Raw genomic sequence first — 25,823 nt, 5'->3', positions numbered from 1 at the left:
CGGTGCCCCCAGGAACTGTATCGGGGCCCCGCGCACCGTATCGGGGCCCAGGGATCCGTATCGGGGCCTGAAGGAAGCATCCGTATTTTTGACATTACAGCAGTGACGACACCTCAGTTAATGGAGGTAATTCAATTAAATTCTTTAGTTTAATGATTTCAAAAATTTAACGACCATCATTTCCATCAGCAACAGAATTAACAAACGCACGAACAAATCGAGCAGCAGCACCAACAGTTTCAGCAGCAGCACCAACAACATCCGCTGCAGCACCAACAACAACCCCAACAGAAGCACCAGCAGCTTGAACAATAGCAGCACCAGCAGCACCAACATCACTCTCGATTTCCTTGCCCTGTGGGAAGAGAGTGCATCAGTTAGAGACAGAAACAGACACCACAGTGAAGGTATTTCAGTGACTCTGAGATCCCAGCTGTAGATACTGTGCCGGGTCGTTGATGGCATGACCTCTAGTGACCTTCCCAATGTGCCTTTGTATCCTCTTCCATTTAACATGTGCCTCGGTCTCCATTCCCATTCTATGGAATAACCAAGGAATTCTGGTCTAACCCCCCTCCCCCCCAGTACCGTTCCCCGACTCTCTCACTGACAAACCGATAGAATGCCCCATTCACCCCCCCCACACAACACCTTGTGTCAACGTGTCTCAGACACTTGGAGGGACACCTGCTGGCAGAGAGGCCCAAGCCACATCAGATCTCCCCAGTGTATCATTACCTGTTGGTCACGGGATGTACTCACCTGATCCGATACTTTTTTACCGCACCGAAGCTCATTGACAAAGTGCTCGCAGTTTGCTGTTGTTAGTTCGTACTCCACTTTGTTTCCAACCTTTGCTTTAGCATTTTTTATTATCTCGTCAATGGGTAACGGGTCCCATTTCTCGTCAGAAGTGTTGTTGATATGGTACTCATCCTTTCCAGCTACCTTAGAGAGACGCTGTCTTTTAACCACAATGTTAGTCGTAGAGCTGGACGATACTCTTGCACTCGATCCTAGAAAATACATCAAAGGGACGGTTTATTGAGGCTGTTGGAATACCCGGGTTGGATACAGTTAAAGGGATGGAACCTTGCTTAGATACAGTTAAAGGGAATGGATTACTGAGGCTGATAAAATACCTCAGTTCGATACAATCTACAATTCTCTGGCACCGTTGAGAGTAATTGGGCCAAGGTGCTTCAGAGAGGAGTAAGGTGAGCAGCAGCAGTTGTAGAGTTTGGAGAACTGACCTTAGATTTGGTCACCGAGGGTTTGAAGCAGCTTTTGAGGTTGGGGAGAAAATGTCGGGCAGTGGCAGAGCTAGGGTAGAGGAATGGAGGGGTCGAACTCCAGATTTGCCCGACTGATGCCCCCAATTTTGGTCAATTTAGCCTATAAGAAGTCCAACTTTGGCTAACCTCAAAATGATTGGGGGTGAGGGCAAGTCATGACCCCCACTGGCGGCAGGTTTAGGGGGGAATTCCAGCGCTTGGTGTCAAAATGTCTGCCACCAATGCTAGAGGAAGGGGGATCGTCAGGAATCTGGACTGTAATTACACCCTCCTGCCAGTGGTGACACTGCAGCACCTCCACTGGTGAAAGGTTGTGATTACAGCGTGACGTTTACATAGGCAGCCTCCATTGTAAATAATGGAACGTGGGCAGACTTCAGATTCATACCTTTATTCTGTCAATATAAAAGGACGTTGAATCTAAGTACAAAAGCCTGAGAGCTCTTACCTTCAGTTAAGTGGACGACATCTCCATCTCCGACATAGATAGCCCAATGTTGATAATCACCTCGGAATATTTCGATCAAATCTCCAGGCTTGGGATCAGGGAATGACTGGAAACATGATGGATTTTACATTAGAAGTTAGCGCGGCTGTTTGAAAGTACTTATTGTTAGTTTCTTGGATTCTCGTGGTTAATCCAAGGACTAACACTAACACCGTGTATTTATACAGCCTTTAACATAGTCACCACACGGGCTTGACAGAGCTAGGTCTTGGTCCAGTGGCAAGGATTACCCAGGACAACTGGAGACCAGCTCTGCTGCACGGACCTAGTGCGCGCACATATCGCAGTGTGCTGCCCCTGGCCCCGAACTCACGCCATTCTTGGGCCTCGATCACATCCCTCCACAGTCTCTCACAGCTCCTTCGCCCCGATCTCGCCGCTCCTGTTCCATCTGCCCACGCTCCAATCACCGACCTGGACCTAGCTGACGTCCCTCTTCGCTGCCGTTGCCCTCCTGCACCAGCTCGCGTTGTACCCTGTAGTGGCCTCCCTCCACACTGTCCAGGGGCTGCATGCCGCTCCTTTTAACGGCCACCACACGTTAAAAAAATCCACGCACAGGTATCTTCCACCTTTGAGGATGTAGTTCGAGTTCTAAAGTTGAAACACCTGTGAATTCATCCTTTTTTTGGCGTAGAAGCAAGTCACCCTCATTTCGAGGGACTGCCTATGATGATGACTAACATAGTGAAACTGTTGAGTCCTTAACTCTTAAACATAATCACACGAGGCATGTACTGCAGACACAATCACTCTGTGAGCTTCACCTTTATTACCTGGACCAAGGAATGCTGGCCCTGCGAGGGACCTCCCCTTATATACCTGAATCTCCAGGTAAGGAGTGTCTCCCACAAGTACACCCCCTGTGGTCAAAGTGTGCATTTCCAGTAAGTATGTACAGTATGTAGTAGTTACCTGAGGGTTACAATTGTATAAGGGTTACAGTAGTGTGCTGGTTACATACATGACAGAAACATCCAAGGGCGCTTCACAGGAGCGATTATCAGACAAAATTTGACACCGAGCCAAAGAAGAAGATATTAGGACAGGGGACCAAAAACTTGATCAAAGAGCGAGGTTTTAAGAAATGACTTAAAGGAGGAGAGAGGGCGGAGAAGTTTAGGGATGGAATTCCAGATCCAGGCTCAACAGCTTTTGGGGGAGAGGGTTCCCGATTCCCACTGCCCTTTGTGTGAAGTGTTTCCTGACATCACCCCTGAACGGCCGGGCTCTAATGTTAAGATAATCCCCCTTGTTCTGGGCTATTCCCCACCCCCCCAGAGGAAATAATTTCCTCTACCCTTTCAACTTCTTTAATCATTTAAAATACCTCAATTAGATCATCACTTATTCTTTTATATTGAAGGGAATCATAGTCATCATCCTCATCATCATCACCTAGTCTCAAGCCCAGTCTCTGCACACACTTTTCATAGTTTAGCCCCGGGGTATCATTCTGGTGAATCTGCGCTGCTCCCACTCCGAGGCCGATATATCCTCCCCGAGGGGCGGGGCTCAGGACGGGACGTAGTTACTGCAGATGGGGTCTGACCAGAGCTTTATATAAACACAGGCATTTTCCAGCCCTGGAGTTCAGGACTTGAATAGAAAATAGAAACATAGAAAATAGGTGCAGGAGTAGGCCATTCGGCCCTTCGAGCCTGCACCACCATTAAAATATGATCATTGCTGATCATTCACCTCAGTATCCCTTTCCTGCTTTCTCTCCATACCCCTTGATCCCTTCAGCCGTAAGGGCCACATCTAACTCCCCCTTGAATATATCCAATGAATTGGCCTCAACAACTCTATGCGTCAGGGAATTCCACAGGTTAACAACTCTCTGAGTGAAGACGTTTCTCCTCATCTCAGTCCTAAATGGCTTACCCCTTATCCTTAGACTTTGTCCCCTAGTTCTGGATTTCCCCAACATCGGGAATATTCTTCCTGCATCTAACCTGTCCAGTCCCGTCAGAATTTTATATGTTTCTATGAGATCCCCTCTCATCCTTCTAAACTCCAGTGAATACAGGCCCAGTTGATCCAGTCTTTCCTCATCCCGGGAATCAATCTGGTGAACCTTCGCTGCACTCCCTCAATAGCAGGAACGTCCTTCCTCAGATTAGGAGACTAAAACACCAGGTGAGGCCTCACTAAGGCCCTGTACAACTGCAGTAAGACCTCCCTGCTCCTATACTCAAATCCCCTAGCTATGAAGGCCAACATACCATTTGCCTTCTTCACCGCCTGCTGAACCTGCATGCCAACTTTCAATGACTGATGTACCATGACAGCCAGGTCTCGCTGCACCTCCCCTTTTCCTAATCTGCCGCCATTCAGATAATATTCTGCCTTCGTGTTTTTGCCACCAAAGTGGATAACCTCACATTTATCCACATTATACTGCATCTGCCATGCATTTGCCCACTCACCTAACCTGTCCAAATCACCCTGCAGCCTCATAGCATCCTCCTCACAGCTCACACCACCACCCAGCTTAGTGTCATCTGCAAACTTGGAGATATTACACTCAATTCCCTCATCCAAATCATTTATGTATATTGTAAATAGCTGGGGTCCCAGCACTGAGCCCTGCGGCACCCCACTAGTCACTGCATCCTGTCTGGCAACCAGTTCTCTATCCACGTCAGTACATTACCCCCAATACCATGTGCTTTAATGTTGCACACCAATGTCTTGTGTGGGACCTTGTCAAAAGCCTTTTGAAGGTCCAAATACACCACATCCACTGGTTCTCCCTTGTCCAGTCTACGTTACATCCTCAAAAAATTCTAGAAGATTTGTCAAGCAGGATTTCCCTTTCATAAATCCATGCTGACTTGGACCGATCTCGTCACTGCTTTCCAAATGTGCTGCTATTTCATCTTTAATAATTGATTCCAACATTTTCCCCACTACTGATGTCAGGCTAACCGGTCTATAATTACTCATTTTCTCTCTCCCTCCTTTCTTAAAAAGTGGTGTTACATTAGTTACCCTCCAGTCCATAGGAACCAATCCAGTTTCGATAGACTGTTGGAAAATGATCACCAATGCATCCACTATTCCTAGGGCTACTTCCTTAAGTACTCTGGGATGCAGACTGTCAGGCCCCGGGAATTAATCGGCTTTCAATCCCATCAATTTCCCTAACACCATTTCCCATCTAATAAGGATTTCCTTCAGTTCCTCCTTCCCACTAGACTCACGGTCCCCTAGTATTTCCTTCGTGAAGACAGAACCAAAGTACTTGTTCAACTGGTCCGCCATTTCTTTGTTCCCCATTATAAATTCACCTGAATCTCACTGCAAGGGACCTACGTTTGTTTTCACTAATATTTTTATTTTCACATATCTATAGAAGCTTTCGCAGTCAGTTTTTATGTTCCCAGCAAGCTTCCTCTCATACTCTATTTTTCCCTCCTTCCCTGTCTGGAGTAAAAATAAAATGGGGAAGGTCGCTCAACCGTGGCTAACAAGGGAAATTAAGGATAGTGTTAAATCCAAGGAAAAGGCATATAAATTGGCCAGAAAAAGCAGCAAAGCTGAGGACTGGGAGAATTTTGTAATACAGCAGAGGAGGACAAAGGGTTTAATTAGGAGGGGGGAAATTCTCCCAGTCCTCAGGTTTGCTGCATTTTCTGGCCGATTTCTATGCCTCTTGCTTGGATTTAACATTATCCTTAATTTCCCTTGTTAGCCACGGTTGAGCCACATTCCTCGTTTTATTTTTACTCCAGACAGGGAAGGAGGGGGAAAATAGAATATGAGAAAAAAGCTTGTTGGGAACATAAAAACTGACTGTGAAAGCTTCTATAGATATATGAAAATAAAAATATTAGTGAAAACAAACGTAGGTCCCTTGCAGTCAGATTCAGGTGAATTTATAATGGGGAACAAAGAAATGGCGAACCAGTTAAACAAGTACTTTGGTTCTGTCTTCAAGAAGGAAGACACAAATAACCTTCTGGAAAGTCTAGGGGACCGAGGGTCTAGTGAGAAGGTGGAACTGAAGGAAATCCTTATTAGACGGGAAATGGTGTTAGGGAAATTGATGTGATTGAAGGTCGATAAATCCTTGGGGCCTGATAGTCTGCATCCCAGAGTATTTAAGGAAGTAGCCCTAGAAATAGTGGATGGACGTGTGATCATTTTCCAACAGTCTATCGACTCTGGATCAGTTCCTATAGACAGGAGGGTAGCTAATGTAGCACCGCTTTTTAAAAAAGGAGGGAGAGAGAAAACGGGTAATTATAGACCGGTTAGCCTGACATCAATAATGGGGAAAATGTTGGAATCAATTATTAAAGATGAAATAGCAGCACATTTGGAAAGCAGTGACGAGATCGGCACAAGTCAGCATGGTCTTATGAAAGGGAAATCCTGCTTGACAAATCTTCTAGAATTTTTTGAGGATGTAACTGGTAGACTGGACAAGGGAGAACCAGTGGATGTGGTGTATTTGGACTTTCAAAAGGCTTTTGACAAGGTCCCACACAAGAGATTGGTGTGCAACATTAAAGCATATGGTATTGGGGGTAATGTACTGACGTGGATAGAGAACTGGTTGGCAGTCAGGAAGCAGAGAGTCGGGATAAACGGGTCCTTTTCAGAATGGCAGGCAGTGACTAGTGGGGTACCGCAGGGCTCAGTGCTGGGACCCCAGCTATTTACAATATACATAAATGATTTGGATGAGGGAATTGAGTGTAATAGCTCCAAGTTTGCAGATGACACTAAGCTGGGTGGCGGTGTGAGCTGTGAGGAGGATGCTAAGAGGCTGCAGGGTGACTTGGACAGGTTAGGTGAGTGGGCAAATGCATGGCAGATGCAGTATAATGTGGATAAATGTGAGGTTATCCACTTTGGGGGCAAAAACACGAAGGCAGAATATTATCTGAATGGCGGCAGATTAGGAAAAGGGGAGGTGCAGCGAGACCTGGGTGTCATGGTACATCAGTCGTTGAAAGTTGGCATGCAGGTACAGCAGGCGGTGAAGAAGGCAAATGGTCTATTGGCCTTCATAGCTAGGGGATTTGAGTATAGGAGCAGGGAGGTCTTACTGCAGTTGTACAGGGCCTTGGTGAGGCCTCACCTGGAATATTGTGTTCAGTTTTGGTCTCCTAATCTGAGGAAGGATGTTCTTGCTATTGAGGGAGTGCAGTGAAGGTTCACCAGACTGATTCCTGGGATGGCTGGACTGACAGATGAGGAGAGACTGGATTGACTGGGCCTGTATTCACTGGAGTTTAGAAGGAAGAGAGGGGATCTCATAGAAACATGTAAAATTCTGACGGGACTGGACAGGTTAGATGCAGGAAGAATGTTCCCGATGTTGGTAAGTCCAGAACCAGGGATGACATAGTCTAAGGATAAGGGGTAAGCCATTTGGGACTGAGATGAGGAGAAACTTCTTCACTCATAGAGTTGTTAACCTGTGGAATTCCCTGCCGCAGAGAGTTGTTGATGCCAGTTCATTGGATATATTCAAGAGGGGGTTAGATATGGCCCTTACGGTTAAAGGGATCAAGGGTTATGGAGAGAAAGCAGGAAAGGGGTACTGAGGTGAATGATCAGCCATGATCATATTGAATGGTGGTGCAGGCTCGAAGGGCCGAATGGCCTACTCCTGCACCTATTTTCTATGTTTCTATGCAAACCCATTGTCCTCCTCTGCTGTATTACAAAATTCTCCCAGTCCTCAGGTTTGCTCCTTTTCTGGCCAATTTATATGCCTCTTCCTTGGATTTAACACTATCCTTAATTTCCCTTGTTAGCCACGGTTGAGCCACCTTCCCCGTTTTATTTTTGCTCCAGACTTGTTGAAGTTTATCCATGTGATCTTTAAATGTTTGCCATTGCCTATCCACCGTCAACCCTTTAAGTATCACTCGCCAGTCTTCTAGCCAATTCACGTCTCATACCATCGAAGTTACCTTTCCTTAAGTTCAGGATCCTAGTCTCTGAATTAACTGTGTCACTCTCCACCTTAATAAAGAACTCTACCATATTATGGTCACTCTTCCCCAAGGGGCCTTGCACAACAAGATTGCTAATTAGTCCTTTATTGGGTATAGGGTCCTTTATTGAAACATCTATGAACTCATCCCTTTTGGTGTGGAAGCAAGTCATCCTTGTTCGAGGGACTGCCTATGATGATATATAAACTGTAACATCGCTCCCACTGATTGTATTCCAGCCCCTGAGATAAAGACAAACATTCCATTTGTCTCTTTAATTATTTTTTGACCCTGAGCGCTGGGTTTTAGTGATTTCTGTACTTGGAGCCCTAAATCTCTCTGCTCCCCCACAGTTCCGAACTTCTCGCCAGTTAGAACAATGAAATCTTGTATTGATCTCCAACACTTTGAGGAAGTGACTGGGAGGGAGAGTGGAACCAGAAGAGGCAGTCCAGGAACCACAGAATGAGTTGGACAAGGTTTGTGAGTGAACAGAGTGATGGCGGAGGGAATTTAAGGCCGAGACGTGAAAAGTGTTGCCCAGAGGAAGGAGAAATAGCTGAGCAGCACGGCCCAGGATGAAGCTAAAAGATCTAGGAATCTCGGGAAACCCAAAGCCAAACCAAGGCAGTAAATACAATCTAAATGTAAGTTCCAATATGCTTTATCTGTTTCTGTTTAATGAGGGAATGCGGTCTGGGATATTGGATTAGCGTTACCATTTATAGAGTTAAAGACTCTGGGCCAATATGGAGCAGGCATCATTCACAGGAAGCCTGTCGGACACACAGCCGAGTTGTGGATTAAAGGGTTAGACCTGGCAAATATCAAAAAGTGAAGGACGAACTTACTTTTCGATTACTCATTTTCGGCTCTTGATTGTGAACTGAGATCAAGAACTAGATGGCAGTAAACAATCTCTCTCCCTCGGAGTTTCAGGACACTTGCAAAGTGGAATCAAAAAATGACGGAGCTTTCTTTTAAAAGTACTCAGCGACTGTATTGTGTGTTCGGTGCACTATTCCTTGTCGGGCTGTATATGATGCCTAAATTGATCAATCAGCTATTACCATTTATGGTTTATTGCAGGTTGGATATGTCTCGGGTACAAAGGTTTTTGCGGCAGAGGCTTGGCCCAAACAATCGATCGGTCATTCTTGTTCCCTGTCCAGGTTAACACCTGCTGACATTCCTGGCCTGCTGGGGGTGCCTCTTGTCTGACAACAGCAACTCCACCTTACATAATATATAATGGGGCTGAAATTCAGCCCCCCGAAAAGGCTGCGTACAGCCGGAAAGCGGCAGCCTAGCGGCAGAGGCGAGTGGCCGCTGGTTTGGCGTCCAATGGCCGCCGCCAGCAAAACTCACCTCGGTGATTTTTCCGGCAGTCCCCAACTCCTCCTCAGTGCATCATCAAAGGACGCACTGCCGATCTCCCGTACCTCAATCAATATTCAGCACAAAACATCTTCGGGCCGCCGATTGGTGCCCCAGACAGCTTTTTCTGTCGGTGCACCTTGTTTCCAGTGTGTGGGTCATGGCTATGCGGCGGCCATTAAAGGGGAGGGCATTCTGCCGTGGCTGCCATTTTTTTGCCGGCCGACTTCCAGATCGGCCGGACAATTATGCCCCCCGGGTTCAGCCAGGTCGCCAACAGGCAGCCTGACACCCCCTGTTAAGTGCCAGGCTGTTGGCCCGGCTGAAACCCTCCCTAGTGGCCCAGTGGACCGAACTAAAATCGTCGCAGAACTCGCAGTGGCGCTCCCCTTTAAGTGAAGGGGAGCGACATGGTGACACACATGAGTCATGACATCATCACAGCTCCGCTGATGTATGACAGCGGCGGAGATTCTGTCCCGCCTCCACTTCCGCCCCTCTCGTGGTCGATCATCTGCTTCCCGCCCCCATTATGACCGACTTCCGTTCCGCCTGAAAAAAAATGACAAACAGCTGAATTGTGCGAACAAGGTCACCTCATCCACCGCGGTGGAAAAAACACTTCAAAATTGGTAGGTGCGACCTGTTTCGGGTGGACCTGAATTTCTACCCCAAGAAATCCATCTTATCCGTGCGATGAGAAAGAAAGACAGAACTCCCATTCTACAACACCTTCCACAGCTACAGAACGTCCCAAAGCATTTTACAGCCAATTAAGTACTTTTTTTCAAGTGTAGTCAGTGTTGTAATGTAGAAAATATCGCAGCAATTTTGCGCACAGCAAGCTCCCACAAACAGCAATGTGATAATGACCTAGATCATCTGTTTTCGTGATGTTGTTTGAGGGATAACTAACCGGGCAGAGCTCCCCTACTCTTTCATCCAATAGTGGCTCTGGGATCTTAAAAATTTGTACCGGGATGTGGGCATCGCTGGCAAGGCCGGCATTTATTGCCCATCCCCCTAATTGCCCCTTGAGAAGGTGGTAGTGAGCCGCCTTCTTGAACCGCTGCAGTCCGCGTGGTGAAGGTGCTCCCATAGAGCTGTTAGGGAGGGAGTTCCAGGATTTTGACCCTGCGACGATGAAGGAACGGCCGATATATTTCCAAGTCAGGATGCTATGTGACTCGGAGGGGAACTTGGAGGTGGTGGTGTTCCCATGCGCCTGCTGCCCTTGTCCTTCTAGGTGGTAGAGGTCGTGGGTTTGGGAGGTGCTGCCGAAGAAGCCTTGGTGAGTTGCTGCAGTGCATCTTGTAGATGGTACACACTGCAGCCAGGGGGCGCCGGTGGTGGAGGGAGTGAATGTTTAAGATGGTGGATGGGGTAGTGATTAAGTGGGCTGCTTTGTCCTGGATGGTGTTGAGCTTCTTGAGTGTTGTTGGAGCTGCACTCATCCAGGCAAGTGATTATACACTCCTGACTTGTGCCATGTGGATGATGAAAAGGCTTTGGGGAGTCAGGAGGTGAGACACTTGCCGCAGAATACCCAGGCTCTGACCCGCTCATGTAGCCACAGTATTTATGTGGCTGGTCCGATTAAGGTTCTAGTCAATGGTGACCCTCAGGATGTTTATGGCAAGGGATTCGGCGCTGGTAATGCCGTTGAATATCAAGTGGAAGTGGTTAGACTCTTGCTTGTTGGAGATGGTCATTGCCTGCTGCTTGTGTGGCGCGAATGTTACTTGCCACCAATCAGCCCAAGACTGAATGTCGCCCAGGTCTTGCTGCATGCGGGCATGGACTGCTCCATTATCTGAGGAGTTGCAAATGGAACTGAACACTGCATTCATCTGCGAATATTCCCACTTCTGACCTTAAGTATGATGGAAGGAAGGTCATTGATGAAGCAGCTGAAGCTGTTTGAACCTAGGACACTGCCCTGAGTAACGCCTACACGATGTCCTGAGGCTGAGATGATTGGTCTCCAACAACCACAACCATCTTCCTTTGTGCTAGGTATGTCTCCAGCCCGTGGAGAGTTTTCCCTGATTCCCATTTACTTCAATTTTACTAGGGCCCTTTGATGCCACACTCGGTCAAATGCTGCCTTAATGTCAAGGGTAGTCACTCTCACCTCACCTCTGGTATTCAGCTCATTTGTCCATATTGGGACCAAGGCTGTAATGAGGTCTGGAGCCGAGTGGTCCTGGCAGAACCCAAACTGAGCATCAGTGAGCAGGCTATTGGTGGGTAAATGCTGCTTGGTAGCACTGTCGATGACACCTTCCATTACTTTGCTAATGATTGAGAGTAGACTGACGGGGCAGTAATTGGCCGAATTGGATTTGTCCTGCTTTTTGTGGACAGGACATACCTGGGCAGTTGTTGACATTGTTGGGTATGTGCGAGTGTTGTAACTGTACTGGAACAGGTTGGCTAGAGGTGCGTCTAGTTCTGGAGCACAAGTCTTCAGCACAACAGCAGGGATGTTGTCAGGTCCCATAGCCTTTGCTGTGTCCTGTGAGCTCAGCCGCTTCTTGGTGTCACATGGAGTAAATTGAATTGGCTGAGACTGGATTCTGTGTGATGGTGGGAACCTCAGGAGGAGGCGAAGATGGATCATCCACTCTGCACTTCTGGCTGAAGATGGTTGCAAACGCTTCAGCCTTGTCTTTTGCACTCGTGTGCTGGGCTCTGCCATCCTTGAGGATGGAGATGTTCATGGAGCCTCTTCCTCCCATCAGTTGTTTAATTGTCCACCACCATTCACGACTGGATGTGGCAGGACTGCAGAGCTTTGATCTGATCCATTATGGGATTGCTTAGCTATGTCTATAACATGCTGCACCCGCTGGTTAGCATGCATGTGTTGCAGCTTCACCAGGGTGGCACATCAGTTTTAGGTATGCCCGGTGCTCTTCTATACTCCTAATTGAACCAGGATTACATAAGAACATAAGAAATAGGAGGAGGAGGAGGCCATTCAGCCCTTCGAGGCTGCTCCACCATTCAAGAAGACCATGGCTGATCTTCTACCTCAAGTCCACTTGCCTGTACCCATATCCCTTGATTCCCTTAATATCCAAAGATCTATTAATTTCTGTCTTGAATATGCTCAAAGACTGAGCTTCCACAGTTCTCTGGGGTAGAGAATTCCAAAGATTCACCACCCTCTGAGTGAAGAAATTCCTCCTCATCTCAGTCCTAAATGGCCGACCCCTTATCCTGAGACTGTGACCCCTGGTTCTAGACTCCAGGGGAAAACATCCTCCAGCATTTACCCTGTCAAGCCCTGTCAGAATTTTATCTGTTTCAATGAGATCACCTCTCATTCTTCTAAACTCTAGAGAATATCGGCCCAGTCTGCTCAAATTCTCCTCATAGGACAATCCCCCCATCCCAGGAATCAGTCTGGTGAACCTTCGTTGCACTCCCTCTATGGCAAGTATATCCTTCCTTAGGTAAGGAGACCAGAACTGTGCACAATACTCCAGGTGTGGTCTCACCAGGGCCCTGTATACTTGCAGTAAGACATCTTTACTCTTATACTCAAATCCTCTTGTAATAAATGCCAACATACCATTTGCTTTCTTAATTGCTTGCTGTACCTGCATGTTAACTTTCAGTGATTGGTGTACAAGGACACCTAGGTCCCTCTGAACACCAACATTTAACAATCTCTCACCATTTAAAAAATATTCTGCTTTTCTACTCTTCCTACCAAAGTGGATAACTTCACATTTCTCCATATTATATTCCATCTGCCACATTCTTGCCCAATCACTCAGCCTGGCTATATCCCCTTGAAGTCTCTGCATCCTCCTCACAACTTACATTCCCACCGAGCTTTGTATCATCAGCAAACTTGGATATATTACAATTGGTTCCCTCATCCAAATCATTGATATAGATTGTGAATAGCTGGGGCCCCAGCACTGATCCTTGCAGTACCCCACTAGTTACAGCCTGCCAACCTGAAAATGATCCGTTTATTCCTACTCTCTGTTTTCTGTCCGTTAACCAATCCTCAATCCATGCTAATATATTACCCCCAATGCCATGGGCCCTAATTTTGTTTAATAACCTCCTGTGTGGCACCTTATCAAATGCCTTCTGAAAATCCAAATGCACCACATCCACCGGTTCCCCTTTATCTATTCTGTTAGTTCAACCTCAAAAAACTGTTAACAGATTTGTCAGACATGATTTCCCTTTCATAAATGCATTTGACTCTCCCCAATCTTCTTATTTTTTACGTTGGTTGGACTTGATTGGTCCCCTAGCTTGATGGCAAAGGTAGAGTGAGGGATATGCCGGACCATGAAGTTGCAGATTGTGGTGGAATACATTTCTGCCGCTGCTGGTGACCCATAGCGCCTCATGGATGCTAGGTTTTGAGCTACTAGATCTGTTCTGAATCTATCCCATTCAGCACGGTAGTTGTGCCACACAACAAAATGGAGGCTGTCCTCAGTGTGAACACAGGACTTCTTCTCCACAAGGACTGCGTGGTGGTCACTCCAACCAGTACGGTCATGGAAGATGCATCTGTTGGTGTTGGTTCTTGTTAAGTATTTAACCCCTTGGAACCTGTATTACACTACCAACCGAGGGCCTATCTGTTGCAGTCCCAAGGGATCCCAGCATCCCTTGGGAACATGGTATATAAGCAGGCCACCCACGAGGTACCTGCACTCTGGAGTCGCATTAAAGGAGCTAAGGTCACACTTGCTCATTGTACACAGTACTCAGTTTCCGTCCTTTATTATGAGTGTAACAATTGGCGACGAGGTAACGAACAACCGCGCAAAAATGCATAGAACAGTTGGTACCCTGGAGAAGTTCTCAGAAGGGGACACTTGGGAGGCCTCCGTGGAGAGACTCGACCAATACTTTGTGGCCAACGAGCTGGAAGAGGACGAGAACGCTGCCAAACGAAGGGTGATCCTCCTAACTGTCTGTGGGGCAACAACCTATGGGCTCATGAAGAATCTCCTAGCTCCGGCAAAACCAACAGAGAAATCCTACAAAGAATTGTGTACGCTGGTCCGGGCCATGAGACAATCCTTCGCAAACTGTTGACTGTAGAAACTCCGAGTCTAAGTAAAGCCATAACGATAGGCCAGGCGTTTATATCCACCAGCGACACCACCAAACAGATTTCGCAGAGTAAAGAAGTTTCAGCCAGTACTGTGCATAAAGTAACGTTGGTTTCGAGCAGATATATACATGGCAGAACGTACACGCCGGCTACTGCTGCCCGACCTCAGATGACCCAGAGTCCACCATCAATCGTTAATGTGAGGCAGTTAACACCTTGTTGGCGCTGTGGAGGTAATCCTCAGCCCCATCAATGTCACTTCAAGCACGATGCGTGCAACGGTTACAGAACAATGGGACACCTCTAGCGAATGTGCCGGCGAGCTGCAAACCCTCCAAACCACCACGTTGCAGAGGAAAATCGATCCACTGGGGATCAGGCTGAATTGGAGACTCGTACCGAGGAGGCAGAAGTGTGTGGGGTACACACATTCACTACGAAATGTCCACCAATAATGTTGAAAGTTGATCTGAACGGAATCCTAGAATCTATGGAACTGGACTTGGGTTCGAGTCAGTCCATAATGAGTAAAAAGGCCTTCGACAGGCTGTGGGGCAAAAAGGCACACAGGCCCAAGCTCAGCCCCATTCACACCAAACTAAGGACTTACACCAAGGAACTAATCCCTGTAATTGGCAGTGCAGAAGTCAAAGTCTCCTATGACGGAGCAGTACATGAACTCCCGCTGTGGATTATGCCAGGGGATGGCCCCACATTGTTTGGCAGAAGCTGGCTGGGTAAAATCCGCTGGAATTGGGACGACATCCGAGCGCTTTCGTCTGTCGACGACGCCTCATGTGCCCAGGTTCTGAGCAAGTTCACATTGTTGTTCGAGCCAGGGATTGGAAGCTTCTCTGGGTAGATCCATTTGGTTCCCGGTACGCGACCCATCCACCACAAGGCACGGGCGGTACCGTACATGATGCGTGAGAAAGTAGAAATTGAGCTGGACAGGCTGCAGCGAGAAGGCATCATCGTGCCGGTGGAATTCAACAAGTGGGCCAATCCGATTGTCCCGGTACTTAAAGAGGATGGCACGGTTAGAATTTGTGGGGACTATAAAGTAACGATTAACCGTTTTTCACTGCAGGACCAGTACCCGCTACCCAAGGCAGACGGCCTATTTGTGACCCTGGCTGGAGGGAAGACGTTCACCAAGCTGGACCTGACCTCGGCCTACGTGACGCAGGAGCTGGAGGAGTCTTCGAAAGGCCTCACCTACATCAACACGCACAAAGGTCTGTTTATCTATAACAGGTGCCCGTTCGGGATTCGGTCGGCCGCGGCAATCTCCCAATGGACCACGGAGAGCCTGCTAAAGTCAGTTCCTCGCACTGTGGTTTTCCAGGACGTCATACTGGTTACAGGTCGGGATACCATGGAGCACGTGAAGAACCTGGAGGAGATTCTTAGTCGGTTGGATCGCGTGGGGCTCAGGTTGAAACACGCAAAGTGTGTTTTCCTGGTGCAAGAGGTTGAGTTTTGGGAAGAAGAATGCAGCAGACGGAGGCCATCAAGAACGCGCCGAGACCACAATCCGTGACGGAGCTGCGGTCATTCCTGGGACTCCTTAACTATTTCAGTAATTTCCTACCCGGGTTAAGCACCCTGCTTGAATCTTTACTTGTGCTACTGCGCAAGGGAGATGACTGGTATGGGGGAATTCACAAGAGATTGCCTTTAAGAAAGCCAGAAACCTGTTGTATTCAAACAAACTGCTTGTCCTGTATAACCCTTGTAAAAGATTAGTGTTAGCTTGCGATGCGTCGTCATACGGGGTCAGGCTAACGAACCGGGGATTTTGCAACCGGTCGTTTTTGCATCCAGGAGTTTGTCCAAGGCCGAAAGGGCCGACAGCACGATTGAAAAAGAGGCTCTGGGGTGCATTTACGGAGTAAAAAAAAAATGCACCAGTACTTATCTGGTCTCAAGTTTGAGCTTGAAACTGACCACAAGTCGCTCATATTGTTGTTCTCTGAGGGCAAAAGGATTAACACTAATGCCTCTGCCCACATCCAAAGATGGGCGCTCACACTGTTGGCATACAACTATGTAATCTGCCACAGACCGGGCACAGAGAACTGCGCAGATGCTCTCAGTCGGCTGCCATTGCCCACCACCTAGGTGGGAATGGCACAGCCAGTGGACTTGCTCATGGTCATGGAGGCATTCGAGAAACATAGAAACATAGAAACAGAGAAAGTAGGTGCAGGAGTAGGCCATTCGGCCCTTCGAGCCTACACCGCCATTCAATAAGATCATGGCTGATCATTCCCTCAGTACCCCTTTCCTGCTTTCTATCCATACCCCTTGATCCCCTTAGCCGTAAGGGCCATATCTAATTCCCTCTTGAATATATCCAATGATCTGGCATCAACAACTCTCTGCGGCAGGGAATTCCACAGGTTAACAACTGAGTGAAGAAGTTTCTCCTCATCTCAGTCCTAAATGGCCTACCCCTTATCCTAAGAGTATGTCCCCTGGTTCTGGACTTCCCCAACATCGGGAACATTCTTCCCGCATCTAACCTGTCCAGTCCCGTCAGAATCTTATACGTTTCTATGAGATCCCCTCTCATCCTCCTAAACTCCAGTGAATAAAGGCTCAATTGATCTAGTCTCTCCTCATCTGTCAGCCCAGCCATCCCGGGAATCAGTCTGGTGAACCTTCGCTGCACTCCCTCAATAGCAAGAGCGTCCTTCCTCAGATTAGGAGACCAAAACTGTACACAATACTCCAGGTGTGGCCTCACCAAGGCCCTGTACAACTGCAGTAAGACCTCCCTGCTCCTATACTCAAATCCTCTCGCTATGAAGGCCAACATACCATTTGCCTTCTTCACCGCCTGCTGTACCTGCATGCCCATTTTCAGTAACTGATGAACCATGACACTCAGGTCTCGTTGTACCTCCCCTTTTCCTAATCTGCCGCCATCCAGATAATATTCTGCCTTCCTGTTTTTGCCACCAAAGTGGATAACCTCACATTTATCCACATTATACTGCATCTGCCATGCATTTGCCCACTCACCTAACCTGTCCAAGTCACCCTGCAGCCTCTTAGCGTCCTCCTCACAGCTCACACCGCCACCCAGTTTAGTGTCATCTGCAAACTTGGAGATATTACACTCAATTCCTTCATCTAAATCGTTAATGTATATTGTAAATAGCTGGGGTCCCAGCACTGAGCCCTGTGGCATTCCACTAGTCACTGCCTGCCATTCTGAAAAGGATCCGTTTATCCCAACTCTCTGCTTCCTGTCTGCCAACCAGTTCTCTATCCGCATCAGTATATTACCCCCAATACCATGCGCTTTGATTTTGCACACCAATCTCTTGTGCGGGACCTTGTCAAAAGCCTTTTGAAAGTCCAAATACACCACATCCACTGGTTCTCCCTTGTCCACTCTGCTAGTTACATCCTCAAAAAATTCCAGAAGAATCGTCAAGCATGATTTCCCTTTCATAAATCCATGCTGACTCGGTCCGATCCTGACACTGCTTTCCAAATGTGCTACTATTTCATCCTTAATGATTGATTCCAACATTTTCCTCACTACTGATGTCAGGCTAACCAGTCTATAGTTACCCGTTTTCTCTCTCCCTCCTTTTTAAAAAAGTGGTGTTACATTAGCTACCCTCCAGTCCATAGGAACTGATCCAGAGTCGATAGACTCTTGGAAAATGATCACCAATGCATCCACTATTTCTAGTGCCCCGTTACGGCCCGCCAGATCAGGACTGTCCTTTGTAAAAAAACTGTGTCCTCCATGGGAGCTGGTCCAGTGTCCCAGCGGAGATGCAGGAGGCGATTAAGCCGTTCCACTGGCGCACAAACGAAATGTCCCTTCCAGCGGACTGTCTGTTGTGGGGTAATCGCGTGGTCTTGCCCAAGAAAGGCAGAGATACGTTTATTTGTGAACTGCACAGCACCCACCCAGGCATTGTAATGACGAAAGCCATAGCCAGATCCCGTGTGTGGTGGCCCGGCATTGACTCAGATTTAGAGTCATGCGTGCGCCAGTGCAACACTTGCTCTCAGCTGAGCAATGCACCGAGAGAGGCACCGCTAAGTTTGTGGTGATAGCCCTCCAAACCGTGGTCGAGGATCCACGTGGATTATGCGGGCCCATTTCTAGGCAAAATGTTTTTGGTTGTCGTGGACGCTTACTCAAAATGGATTGAATGTGTGATAATGTCTGTAAGCACGTCCGCGGCCACCATTGAAAGCCTATGAGCCATGTTTGCCACGTACGGCTTGCCTGATGTCCTAGTTAGCGACAATGAGCCGTGCTTCACCAGTGCTGAATTCAAGGAATTCATGATCCGTAACGGGATCAAACCCCGTTCAAGCCCGCATCCAACGGCCAGGCAGAATGGGCAGTTCAGACCATCAAGCAAAGCTTGAAACGCGTGTCAGATGGCTCCTTGCAGACCCGGCTGTCCCGAGTGCTGCTCAGCTACCGTACCAGACCCCACTCACTCACCGGGGTTCCCCTAGCCGAACTGCTCATGAAAAGGGCACTAAAAACAAGGCTCTCTCTTGTCCATCCTGATCTCCATGATCACGTGGAAGACAAGCGGCATCAACAAAGTGTGTACCATGACCACGCAAATCTGTCACGCGATATTGAGATCAATGATCCTGTGTTTGTGCTCAATTATGGACATGGTTCCAAATGCCTTGCTGGCATGGTCACAGCGAAAGAGTGGAATAGGGTGTTTCGGGTCAAATTGATCAATGGTCAAACGCACAGAAAGCATTTGGACCAAATCAAATTGCGGTTCACCAACAGCTACGAACAACCCGAAGAAGACACCACCAACTTTGACCCTCCAACACACACACACACAAGTGACAACTGACATCATGTTTGACCACGAAGCCGAACTCACCATCCCCAGCAGCCCGGCAAGGCCGGCTGCCCAACAGCCTAGTGAAGAACTAACCAACTCACCCACACCCACATTTGTACCGAGACGATCGACAAGGGAGCGAAAAGCCCCAGATTGTCTCACCTTGTAAATAAGTGTACCGTTGACTTCACGGGGGAGTGATGTTATGTATTTAACCCCTTGTAACGTGTATTAGACTGCAACCAGTGGGCCTACCTGTCAGAGTCCCAAGGGATTCCAGTTCATGCGGAGTTAGCTGAGGGCAGGAAAAATTGCGAGCATCCCTTGGGAGCACGGTATATAAGCAGGTACCTGCACTCTGGAGTCATAAGAACATAAGAATTAGGAACAGGGGTAGGCCATCTAGCCCCTCGAGCCTGCTCCGCCATTCAATAAGATCATGGCTGATCTGGCCGTGGACTCAGCTCCACTTACCCGCCCGCTCCCCATAACCCTTAATTCCCTTATTGTTTAAAAATCTATCTATCTGTGATTTGAATACATCAGTCATTGAAGGTTAGCATGCAGGTACAGCAGGCGGTTAAGAAAGCAAATGGCATGTTGGCCTTCATAGCGAGGGGATTTGAATACAGGGGCAGGGAGGTGTTGCTACAGTTGTACAGGGCCTTGGTGAGGCCACACCTGGAGTATTGTGTACAGTTTTGGTCTCCTAACTTGAGGAAGGACATTCTTGCTATTGAGGGAGTGCAGCGAAGGTTCACCAGACTGATTCCCGGGATGGCGGGACTGACCTATCAAGAAAGATTGGATCAACTGGGCTTGTATTCACTGGAGTTCAGAAGAATGAGAGGGGACCTCATAGAAACGTTTAAAATTCTGACGGGTTTAGACAGGTTAGATGCAGAAAGAATGTTCCCAATGTTGGGGAAGTCCAGAACCAGGGGTCACAGTCTGAGGATAAGGGATAAGCCATTTAGGACCGAGATGAGGAGAAACTTCTTCACCCAGAGAGTGGTGAACCTGTGGAATTCTCTACCACAGAAAGTAGTTGAGGCCAATTCACTAAATATATTCAAAAGGGAGTTAGATGAAGTCCTTACTACTCGGGGGATCAAGGGTTATGGCGAGAAAGCAGGAAGGGGGTACTGAAGTTTCATGTTCAGCCATGAACTCATTGAATGGCGGTGCAGGCTAGAAGGGCTGAATGGCCTGCTCCTGCACCTATTTTCTATGTTTCTATGTTTCAATGAGCTAGCCTCAACTGCTTCCTTGGGCAGAGAATTCCACAGATTCACAACCCTCTGGGAGAAAAAATTCCTTCTCAACTCGGTTTTAAATTGGCTCCCCCATATTTTGAGCCTGTGCCCCCTAGTTCTGTCTCCCCGACCAGTGGAAACAACCTCTCTGCCTCGATCTTGTCTATCCCTTTCATTATTTTAAATGTTTCTATAAGATCACCCCTCATCCTTCTGAACTCCAACAAGTAAAGACCCAGTCTACTCAATCTATCATCATAAGGTAACCCCCTCATCTCTGGAATCAGCCTAGTAAATCGTCTCTGTACCCCCTCCAAAGCTAGTATATCCTTCCTTAAGTAAGGTGACCAAAACTGCACGCAGTACTCCAGGTGCGGCCTCACCAATATCTTGTACAGTTGCAGCAGGACCTCCCTGCTTTTGTACTCCATCCCTCTCGCAATGAAGGCCAACATTCCATTCGCCTTCCTGATTACCTGCTGCACCTGCAAACTAACTTTTTGGAATTCATGCACAAGGACCCCCAGGTCCCTCTGCACCGCAGCATGTTGTAATTTCTCCCCATTCAAATAATATTCCCTTTTACTGTTTTTTTTTTCCAAGGTGGATGACCTCACATTTTCCGACATTGTATTCCATCTGCCAAACCTTAGCCCATTCGCTTAACCTATCTAAATCTCTTTGCAGCCTTTCTGTGTCCTCTACACAACTCGCTTTCCCACTAATCTTTGTGTCATCTGCAAATTTTGGTACACTACACTCTGTCCCCTCTTCCAGGTCATCTATGTATATTGTAAACAGTTGTGGTCCCAGCACCGATCCCTTTGGCACACCACTAACCACCGATTTCCAACCTGAAAAGGACCCATTTATCCCGACTCTCTGCTTTCTGTTCGCCAGCCAATTCTCTATCCATGCTAATACATTTCCTCTGACTCCGCGTACCTTTATCTTCTGCAGTAACCTTTTGTGTGGCACCTTATTGAATGCCTTTTGGAAATCTAAATACACCACATCCATCGGTACACCTCTATCCACCATGCTCATTATATCCTCAAAGAATTCCAGTAAATTAGTTAAACATGATTTCCCCTTCATGAATCCATGCTGCGTCTGCTTGATTGCACTATTCCTATCTAGATGTCCCGCTATTTCTTCCTTAAATGATAGCTTCAAGCATTTTCCCCACTACAGATGTTAAACTAACCGGCCTATAGTTACCTGCCTTTTGTCTGCCCCCTTTTTTAAACAGAGGTGTTACATTAGCTGCTTTCCAATCCGCTGGTACCTCCCCAGAGTCCAGAGAATTTTGGTCGATTATAACGAATGCATCTGCTATAACTTCCGCCATCTCTTTTAATACCCTGGGATTCATTTCATCAGGACCAGGGGACTTGTCTACCTTGAGTCCCATTAGCCTGTCCAGCACTACCCCTCTAGTGATAGTAATTGTCTCAAGGTCCTCCCTTCCCACATTCCTGTGACCAGCAATTTTTGGCATGGTTTTTGTGTCTTCCACTGTGAAGACCGAAGCAAAATAATTGTTTAAGGTCTCAGCCATTTCCACATTTCCCATTATTAAATCCCCCTTTTCATCTTCTAAGGGACCAACATTGACTTTAGTCACTCTTTTCCGTTTTATATATCGGTAAAAGCTTTTACTATCTGTTTTTATGTTTTGCGCAAGTTTACTTTTGTAATCTATCTTTCCTTTCTTTATTTAAGAAGCTAAGGTCACACTTGCTCATTGTACACAGTACTCAGTTTCCATCCTTTATTATGAGCGTAACAGTTCTCTCACCTCCTGCCGCAGGCCCAGAATGGCAGCTTCGGAACTCGGCCAGCTCGGTCAGTATTGGTGTTACCGAGCCACTCTTGGTGATGGACATTGAAGTTCCCCACTCACAGTACCTTCAGTGCTTCTTCCAAGTGGTGTTCAACATGGATGGGTACTGATTCATCAGCTGAGGGAGGGCGGTTGGTGGTAATCAGCAGGAGGTTTTCTGGCCCATGTTTTACCTGATGCCATGAGACTTCAAGGGGTCTGGAGTCGATGTAGAGGACTCCCAGGGCCACTCCCTCCTGACTGTATACCACTGTGCCACCACCCTTGGTGGGTCTGTCCTGCCGGTGGGACAGGACATACCCAGGGATGGTGATGGAGGAGTCTGGGACATTGGCTGAAAGGTATGATTCTGTGTGTATGACAATGCCAGGCTGTTGCTTGGCTAGTCTGTGGAACAGCTCTTCCAATTTTGGCACATGTCACCAGATTTTTTTAATTCATTCATGGGATGCGGGCGTCACTGACAAGGCCAGCATTTATTGTCCATCCCTAACCGCCTTTGAAGCCACCTTCTTGAATAGGTGGCTCCCTCAGTACTTCTCCGACAGTACATCACTCCCTCAGTACTGCCCCTCCCACAGTGCAGCGTTCCCTCAGTACTGCCCGTCCGAAAGTGCGCTGCTCCCTTAGTACTGCCCCTCCGATAGTCCAGCGCTCCCTCAGTACTACCCCTCCGACAGTGCGGCGCTCCCTCAGTACTGCCCCTCCAACAGTGCGGCGCTCCCTCAGTACTGCCCCTCCGACAGTGCGGCGCTCCCTCAGTACCGCCCCTCCGACAGTGCGGCACTCCCTCAGTACTGCCCCTCCGACAGTGCGGCGCTCCCTCAGTACTGCCCCTCCAACAGTGCGGCGCTCCCTCAGTACTACCCCTCCGACAGTGCGGCGCTCCCTCAGTACCGCCCCTCCGACAGTGCGGCGCTCCCTCAGTACTACCCCTCCGACAGTGCGCCGCTCCCTCAGTACTGCCCCTCCGACAGTGCGGCGCTCCCTCAGTACTGCCCCTCCGACAGTGCGGTGTTCCCTCAGTACTATCCCTCGAAAGGACCAGAACAAAGGACTAGAAAATTAAAATACGATTAAAGTTTGAGATAGAAAGACTGAAAGTAAATTGTCAAAGCAACACTGGTGATAAACCGCACCCTTGGCACTGAAACAAGAACCAAAGTCTCTTTCCATTCCCGCTTGTGTTTATCATCATGTCAATAATTCTTGTGGCTTCATGATTTGTGTGGAATGTTTTCAATTTCTTATATAGAGATTATCAGTGAGTGCCGGGAAGCAATGAGGAACAAGATCAGAAACCAATCACACCCCACCGTGTGCTCACAGAGGTTGATTTCAGACATAAATGGCCCCAGCAGGAGATGCAACGAGGGGCAAGAGAAAGGTGGGTGTGAAGGAGGATCTTACAGAAGGCGGGAAAGGGGTGCAGAGGGTTCAGGACGGAGGGTCCTGGATTTTCCGCACTCCCAGGCCCCAATTGCACACTAGAAACAAATGATAAAAACTAATTTCAGCTTTTATTTTGATGGAAATCATGAATTTAAGCTAAGAGTACAATTCTTTGCTCCTATTTTCTTGCGCCTGTGTGAGAGAATTGTTGTGCGTTCTTTGTTTTTGCGTTTTCTTACCAGTGACGAGAGCTTTTAAAAAAATTGCAGGAACAGAGTTGCTTCAGTCCAAGGTGAGATCAAGATTTCAGTAAGGGAGACCTGGCTCAAACAAGGACAGGAATTGGAACTTAACTTTCCTGGCTACAAGATATTCAGTCGGCGTAGAGAAGGAAATTTCAGAAAGGTTCGGGAGATATGGAGTCAGGATAATGGGGAACTGAAATGATCCGAATATCGACTGGGATAAAACAGTGTAAAAGGCAAGGAGCGGGAGGAATCCCTGAAATGTGCACAGCAGCACCTTGTTGATCAGTGTGTTTCCAGCCCAATGAGGAATGATGCAGAGCTGGATCTAGTCCTGGGGAATGCAGTGGGGCATGTTTCAGTGGGGGATCTTGAATAAGTAGCCACTACTGTACCGGATTGTCGTCAGTCATCAGTCACAGGCGGTCCCTCGAAACGAGGATGACTTGCTTCCACGCCAAAAAAGGATGAGTTCCCAGGTGTTTCAATGAAGGACCCGAACTATATCCTCCAGGGTGGAAGTTGCCTGCGCGTGGATTTTTTTTAATGTGTGGTGGCCGTTGCTCACCAGCCGCCACACGGGCTTGACGTAAAACCCATCTGGTTCATCAATGCCCTTTAGGGAAGGAAACTGCTGTCCTTACCTGGCCTGGCCTACATGTGACTCCAGACTCACAACAATGTGGTTGACTCTTAACTGAGGGCAACTCAGTTGTATCAAACTGCTCGGAAAAACAACAAAAAAAACCAGACTGACCACCCAGCATCGATCTAAGCATCAGATTTAGACATGACAAATAACCCAGCCCAGTCGACCCTGCAAAGCCCACCTCACTATCATCTGGGGAATTGTGCCACAACTGGGAGAGCTGTCCCACAGAATATTCAAGCAACAGCCTAGCATTGAATATTCACCGAATCATACCTTTTTGCAAGTGTCCCCGACTCCTCCATCACCATCCCTGGCTATGTCCTGTCCCACCAGAGATGGCGGTACAGTGGGGAGGAAGTGGCCCTGGGGGTCCTCACCATTGACTCCGGACCCCATGATGTCTGATGGCTTCAGTTCAAACATGGGCAAAGCAACCTCCTGCTGATTACCATCTACCACCCTCCCTCAGCTGATGAATCAGTACTCCTCCATGTTGAGCACCATATGGAAGAACCGATGAGGGCAACAAGAGCACAGAGTGTACTCTGGGTGGAGATTTTCAATGTCCATCACCAAGAGTGACTCGGGGGGCGAGGAATGGGGGCTCGGGGGGAGAGAGGGGAATGGGGAGTCGGAGGGAGAGAGGGGAATGGGGGTTCGGGGGGAGAGAGGGGAATGGGGGCTCGGGGGGGAGAGAGATGGGGGCTCGGGGGGAGAGAGGGGGAATGGGGAGTCGGGGGGAGAGAGGGGAATGGGAGCTCGGGGGGGGGGAAGAGATGGGGGCTCGGGGGAGTGGGGAGAGATGGGGATTGTGGGCTCGGGGGGAGAGATGGGGATTGGGGGCTTGGGGGAGGGGGGGAGAGATGGGGGATAGGAGGAGATTGGGAAACTGTGGGGAGGGGTGGAAAGAGAGAGTCGTGAATCTCGAATTTTTGCCCCAGAGAGTTGTGGAGGCTGGGTCATTGACTATATTCAAGGTGGAGATAGACAGACTTTTGAACAACATGGGAGTCAAGGGTTATGCGGAGCGGATGGGGAAGTGGAGTTGAGACCAAGATCAGATCAGCCATGATCTTATTGAATGGCGGAGCAGGCTCGAGGGGCCGTATGGACGACTCCTCCTATTTCTTATGTTCTAATGAATCCATCCATCGACCTACACAAGCTGCTCCGGCAGCTAACTGTTTGAGGTTTTATTCTGTGAGCCAGAAGTCCAGCCCAGGGAGTCAGCATTCCGTCTTGTGAAGTGCTTCCTGAGCTCTGTCCAAACCCACTGTGTTAGCTTCTGCCTCCTTTTCTCTCTCACTGGTTTCTCCCAGTGTCCCAGTGTCCTGC

General features: G+C 48.1%; 2 protein-coding genes across 11 annotated transcripts in view; one reads left to right on the top strand and one right to left on the bottom strand.

Annotated features, from left to right (window-relative positions):
* LOC139239404 (putative uncharacterized protein DDB_G0285119) overlaps positions 1 to 25,823 on the top strand; it is a 174,810-nt gene that overhangs the window by 58,324 nt on the left and 90,663 nt on the right. For all 10 annotated transcript variants that reach the window (XR_011588639.1, XR_011588641.1, XR_011588642.1 and 7 more), the window contains exons 3-6: positions 190 to 407; positions 8,117 to 8,410; positions 23,455 to 23,586; positions 23,861 to 23,883. Coding sequence is in view for 1 of the 10 variants with exons in the window: in XM_070868102.1 (XP_070724203.1) it covers positions 23,548 to 23,586; positions 23,861 to 23,883 (62 nt within the window). In the remaining 9 variants the exon portion in view is untranslated. The remainder of the gene's footprint in view (positions 1 to 189; positions 408 to 8,116; positions 8,411 to 23,454; positions 23,587 to 23,860; positions 23,884 to 25,823) is intronic.
* Positions 167 to 8,686, bottom strand: LOC139239319 (phospholipase A and acyltransferase 3-like). The gene is made up of 4 exons (XM_070867990.1): positions 8,615 to 8,686; positions 1,744 to 1,849; positions 763 to 1,016; positions 167 to 355 (listed from the first exon to the last, which is right to left on the bottom strand). Exons 1-4 carry the CDS (start codon positions 8,627 to 8,629, stop codon positions 167 to 169), a joined length of 564 nt encoding a protein of 187 aa, XP_070724091.1. The 5' UTR covers positions 8,630 to 8,686.

Source organism: Pristiophorus japonicus, chromosome 27, assembly GCF_044704955.1.
Source record: "Pristiophorus japonicus isolate sPriJap1 chromosome 27, sPriJap1.hap1, whole genome shotgun sequence".
Lineage (NCBI taxonomy): Eukaryota > Metazoa > Chordata > Chondrichthyes > Pristiophoridae > Pristiophorus > Pristiophorus japonicus.
This window is presented reverse-complemented; position numbering and strand designations above follow the sequence as displayed.

Bases quoted from the DNA above. Each gene is read 5' to 3' on its own strand.
- LOC139239319 (XM_070867990.1), bottom strand. The intron at 1,017-1,743 runs GTAAGAGCTCTC...TGTATTTTCTAG, and splicing joins TGTCGTCCACTTAACTGAAG to GATCGAGTGCAAGAGTATCG. The intron at 356-762 runs GTGAGTACATCC...CTCTTCCCACAG, and splicing joins GTAAAAAAGTATCGGATCAG to GGCAAGGAAATCGAGAGTGA.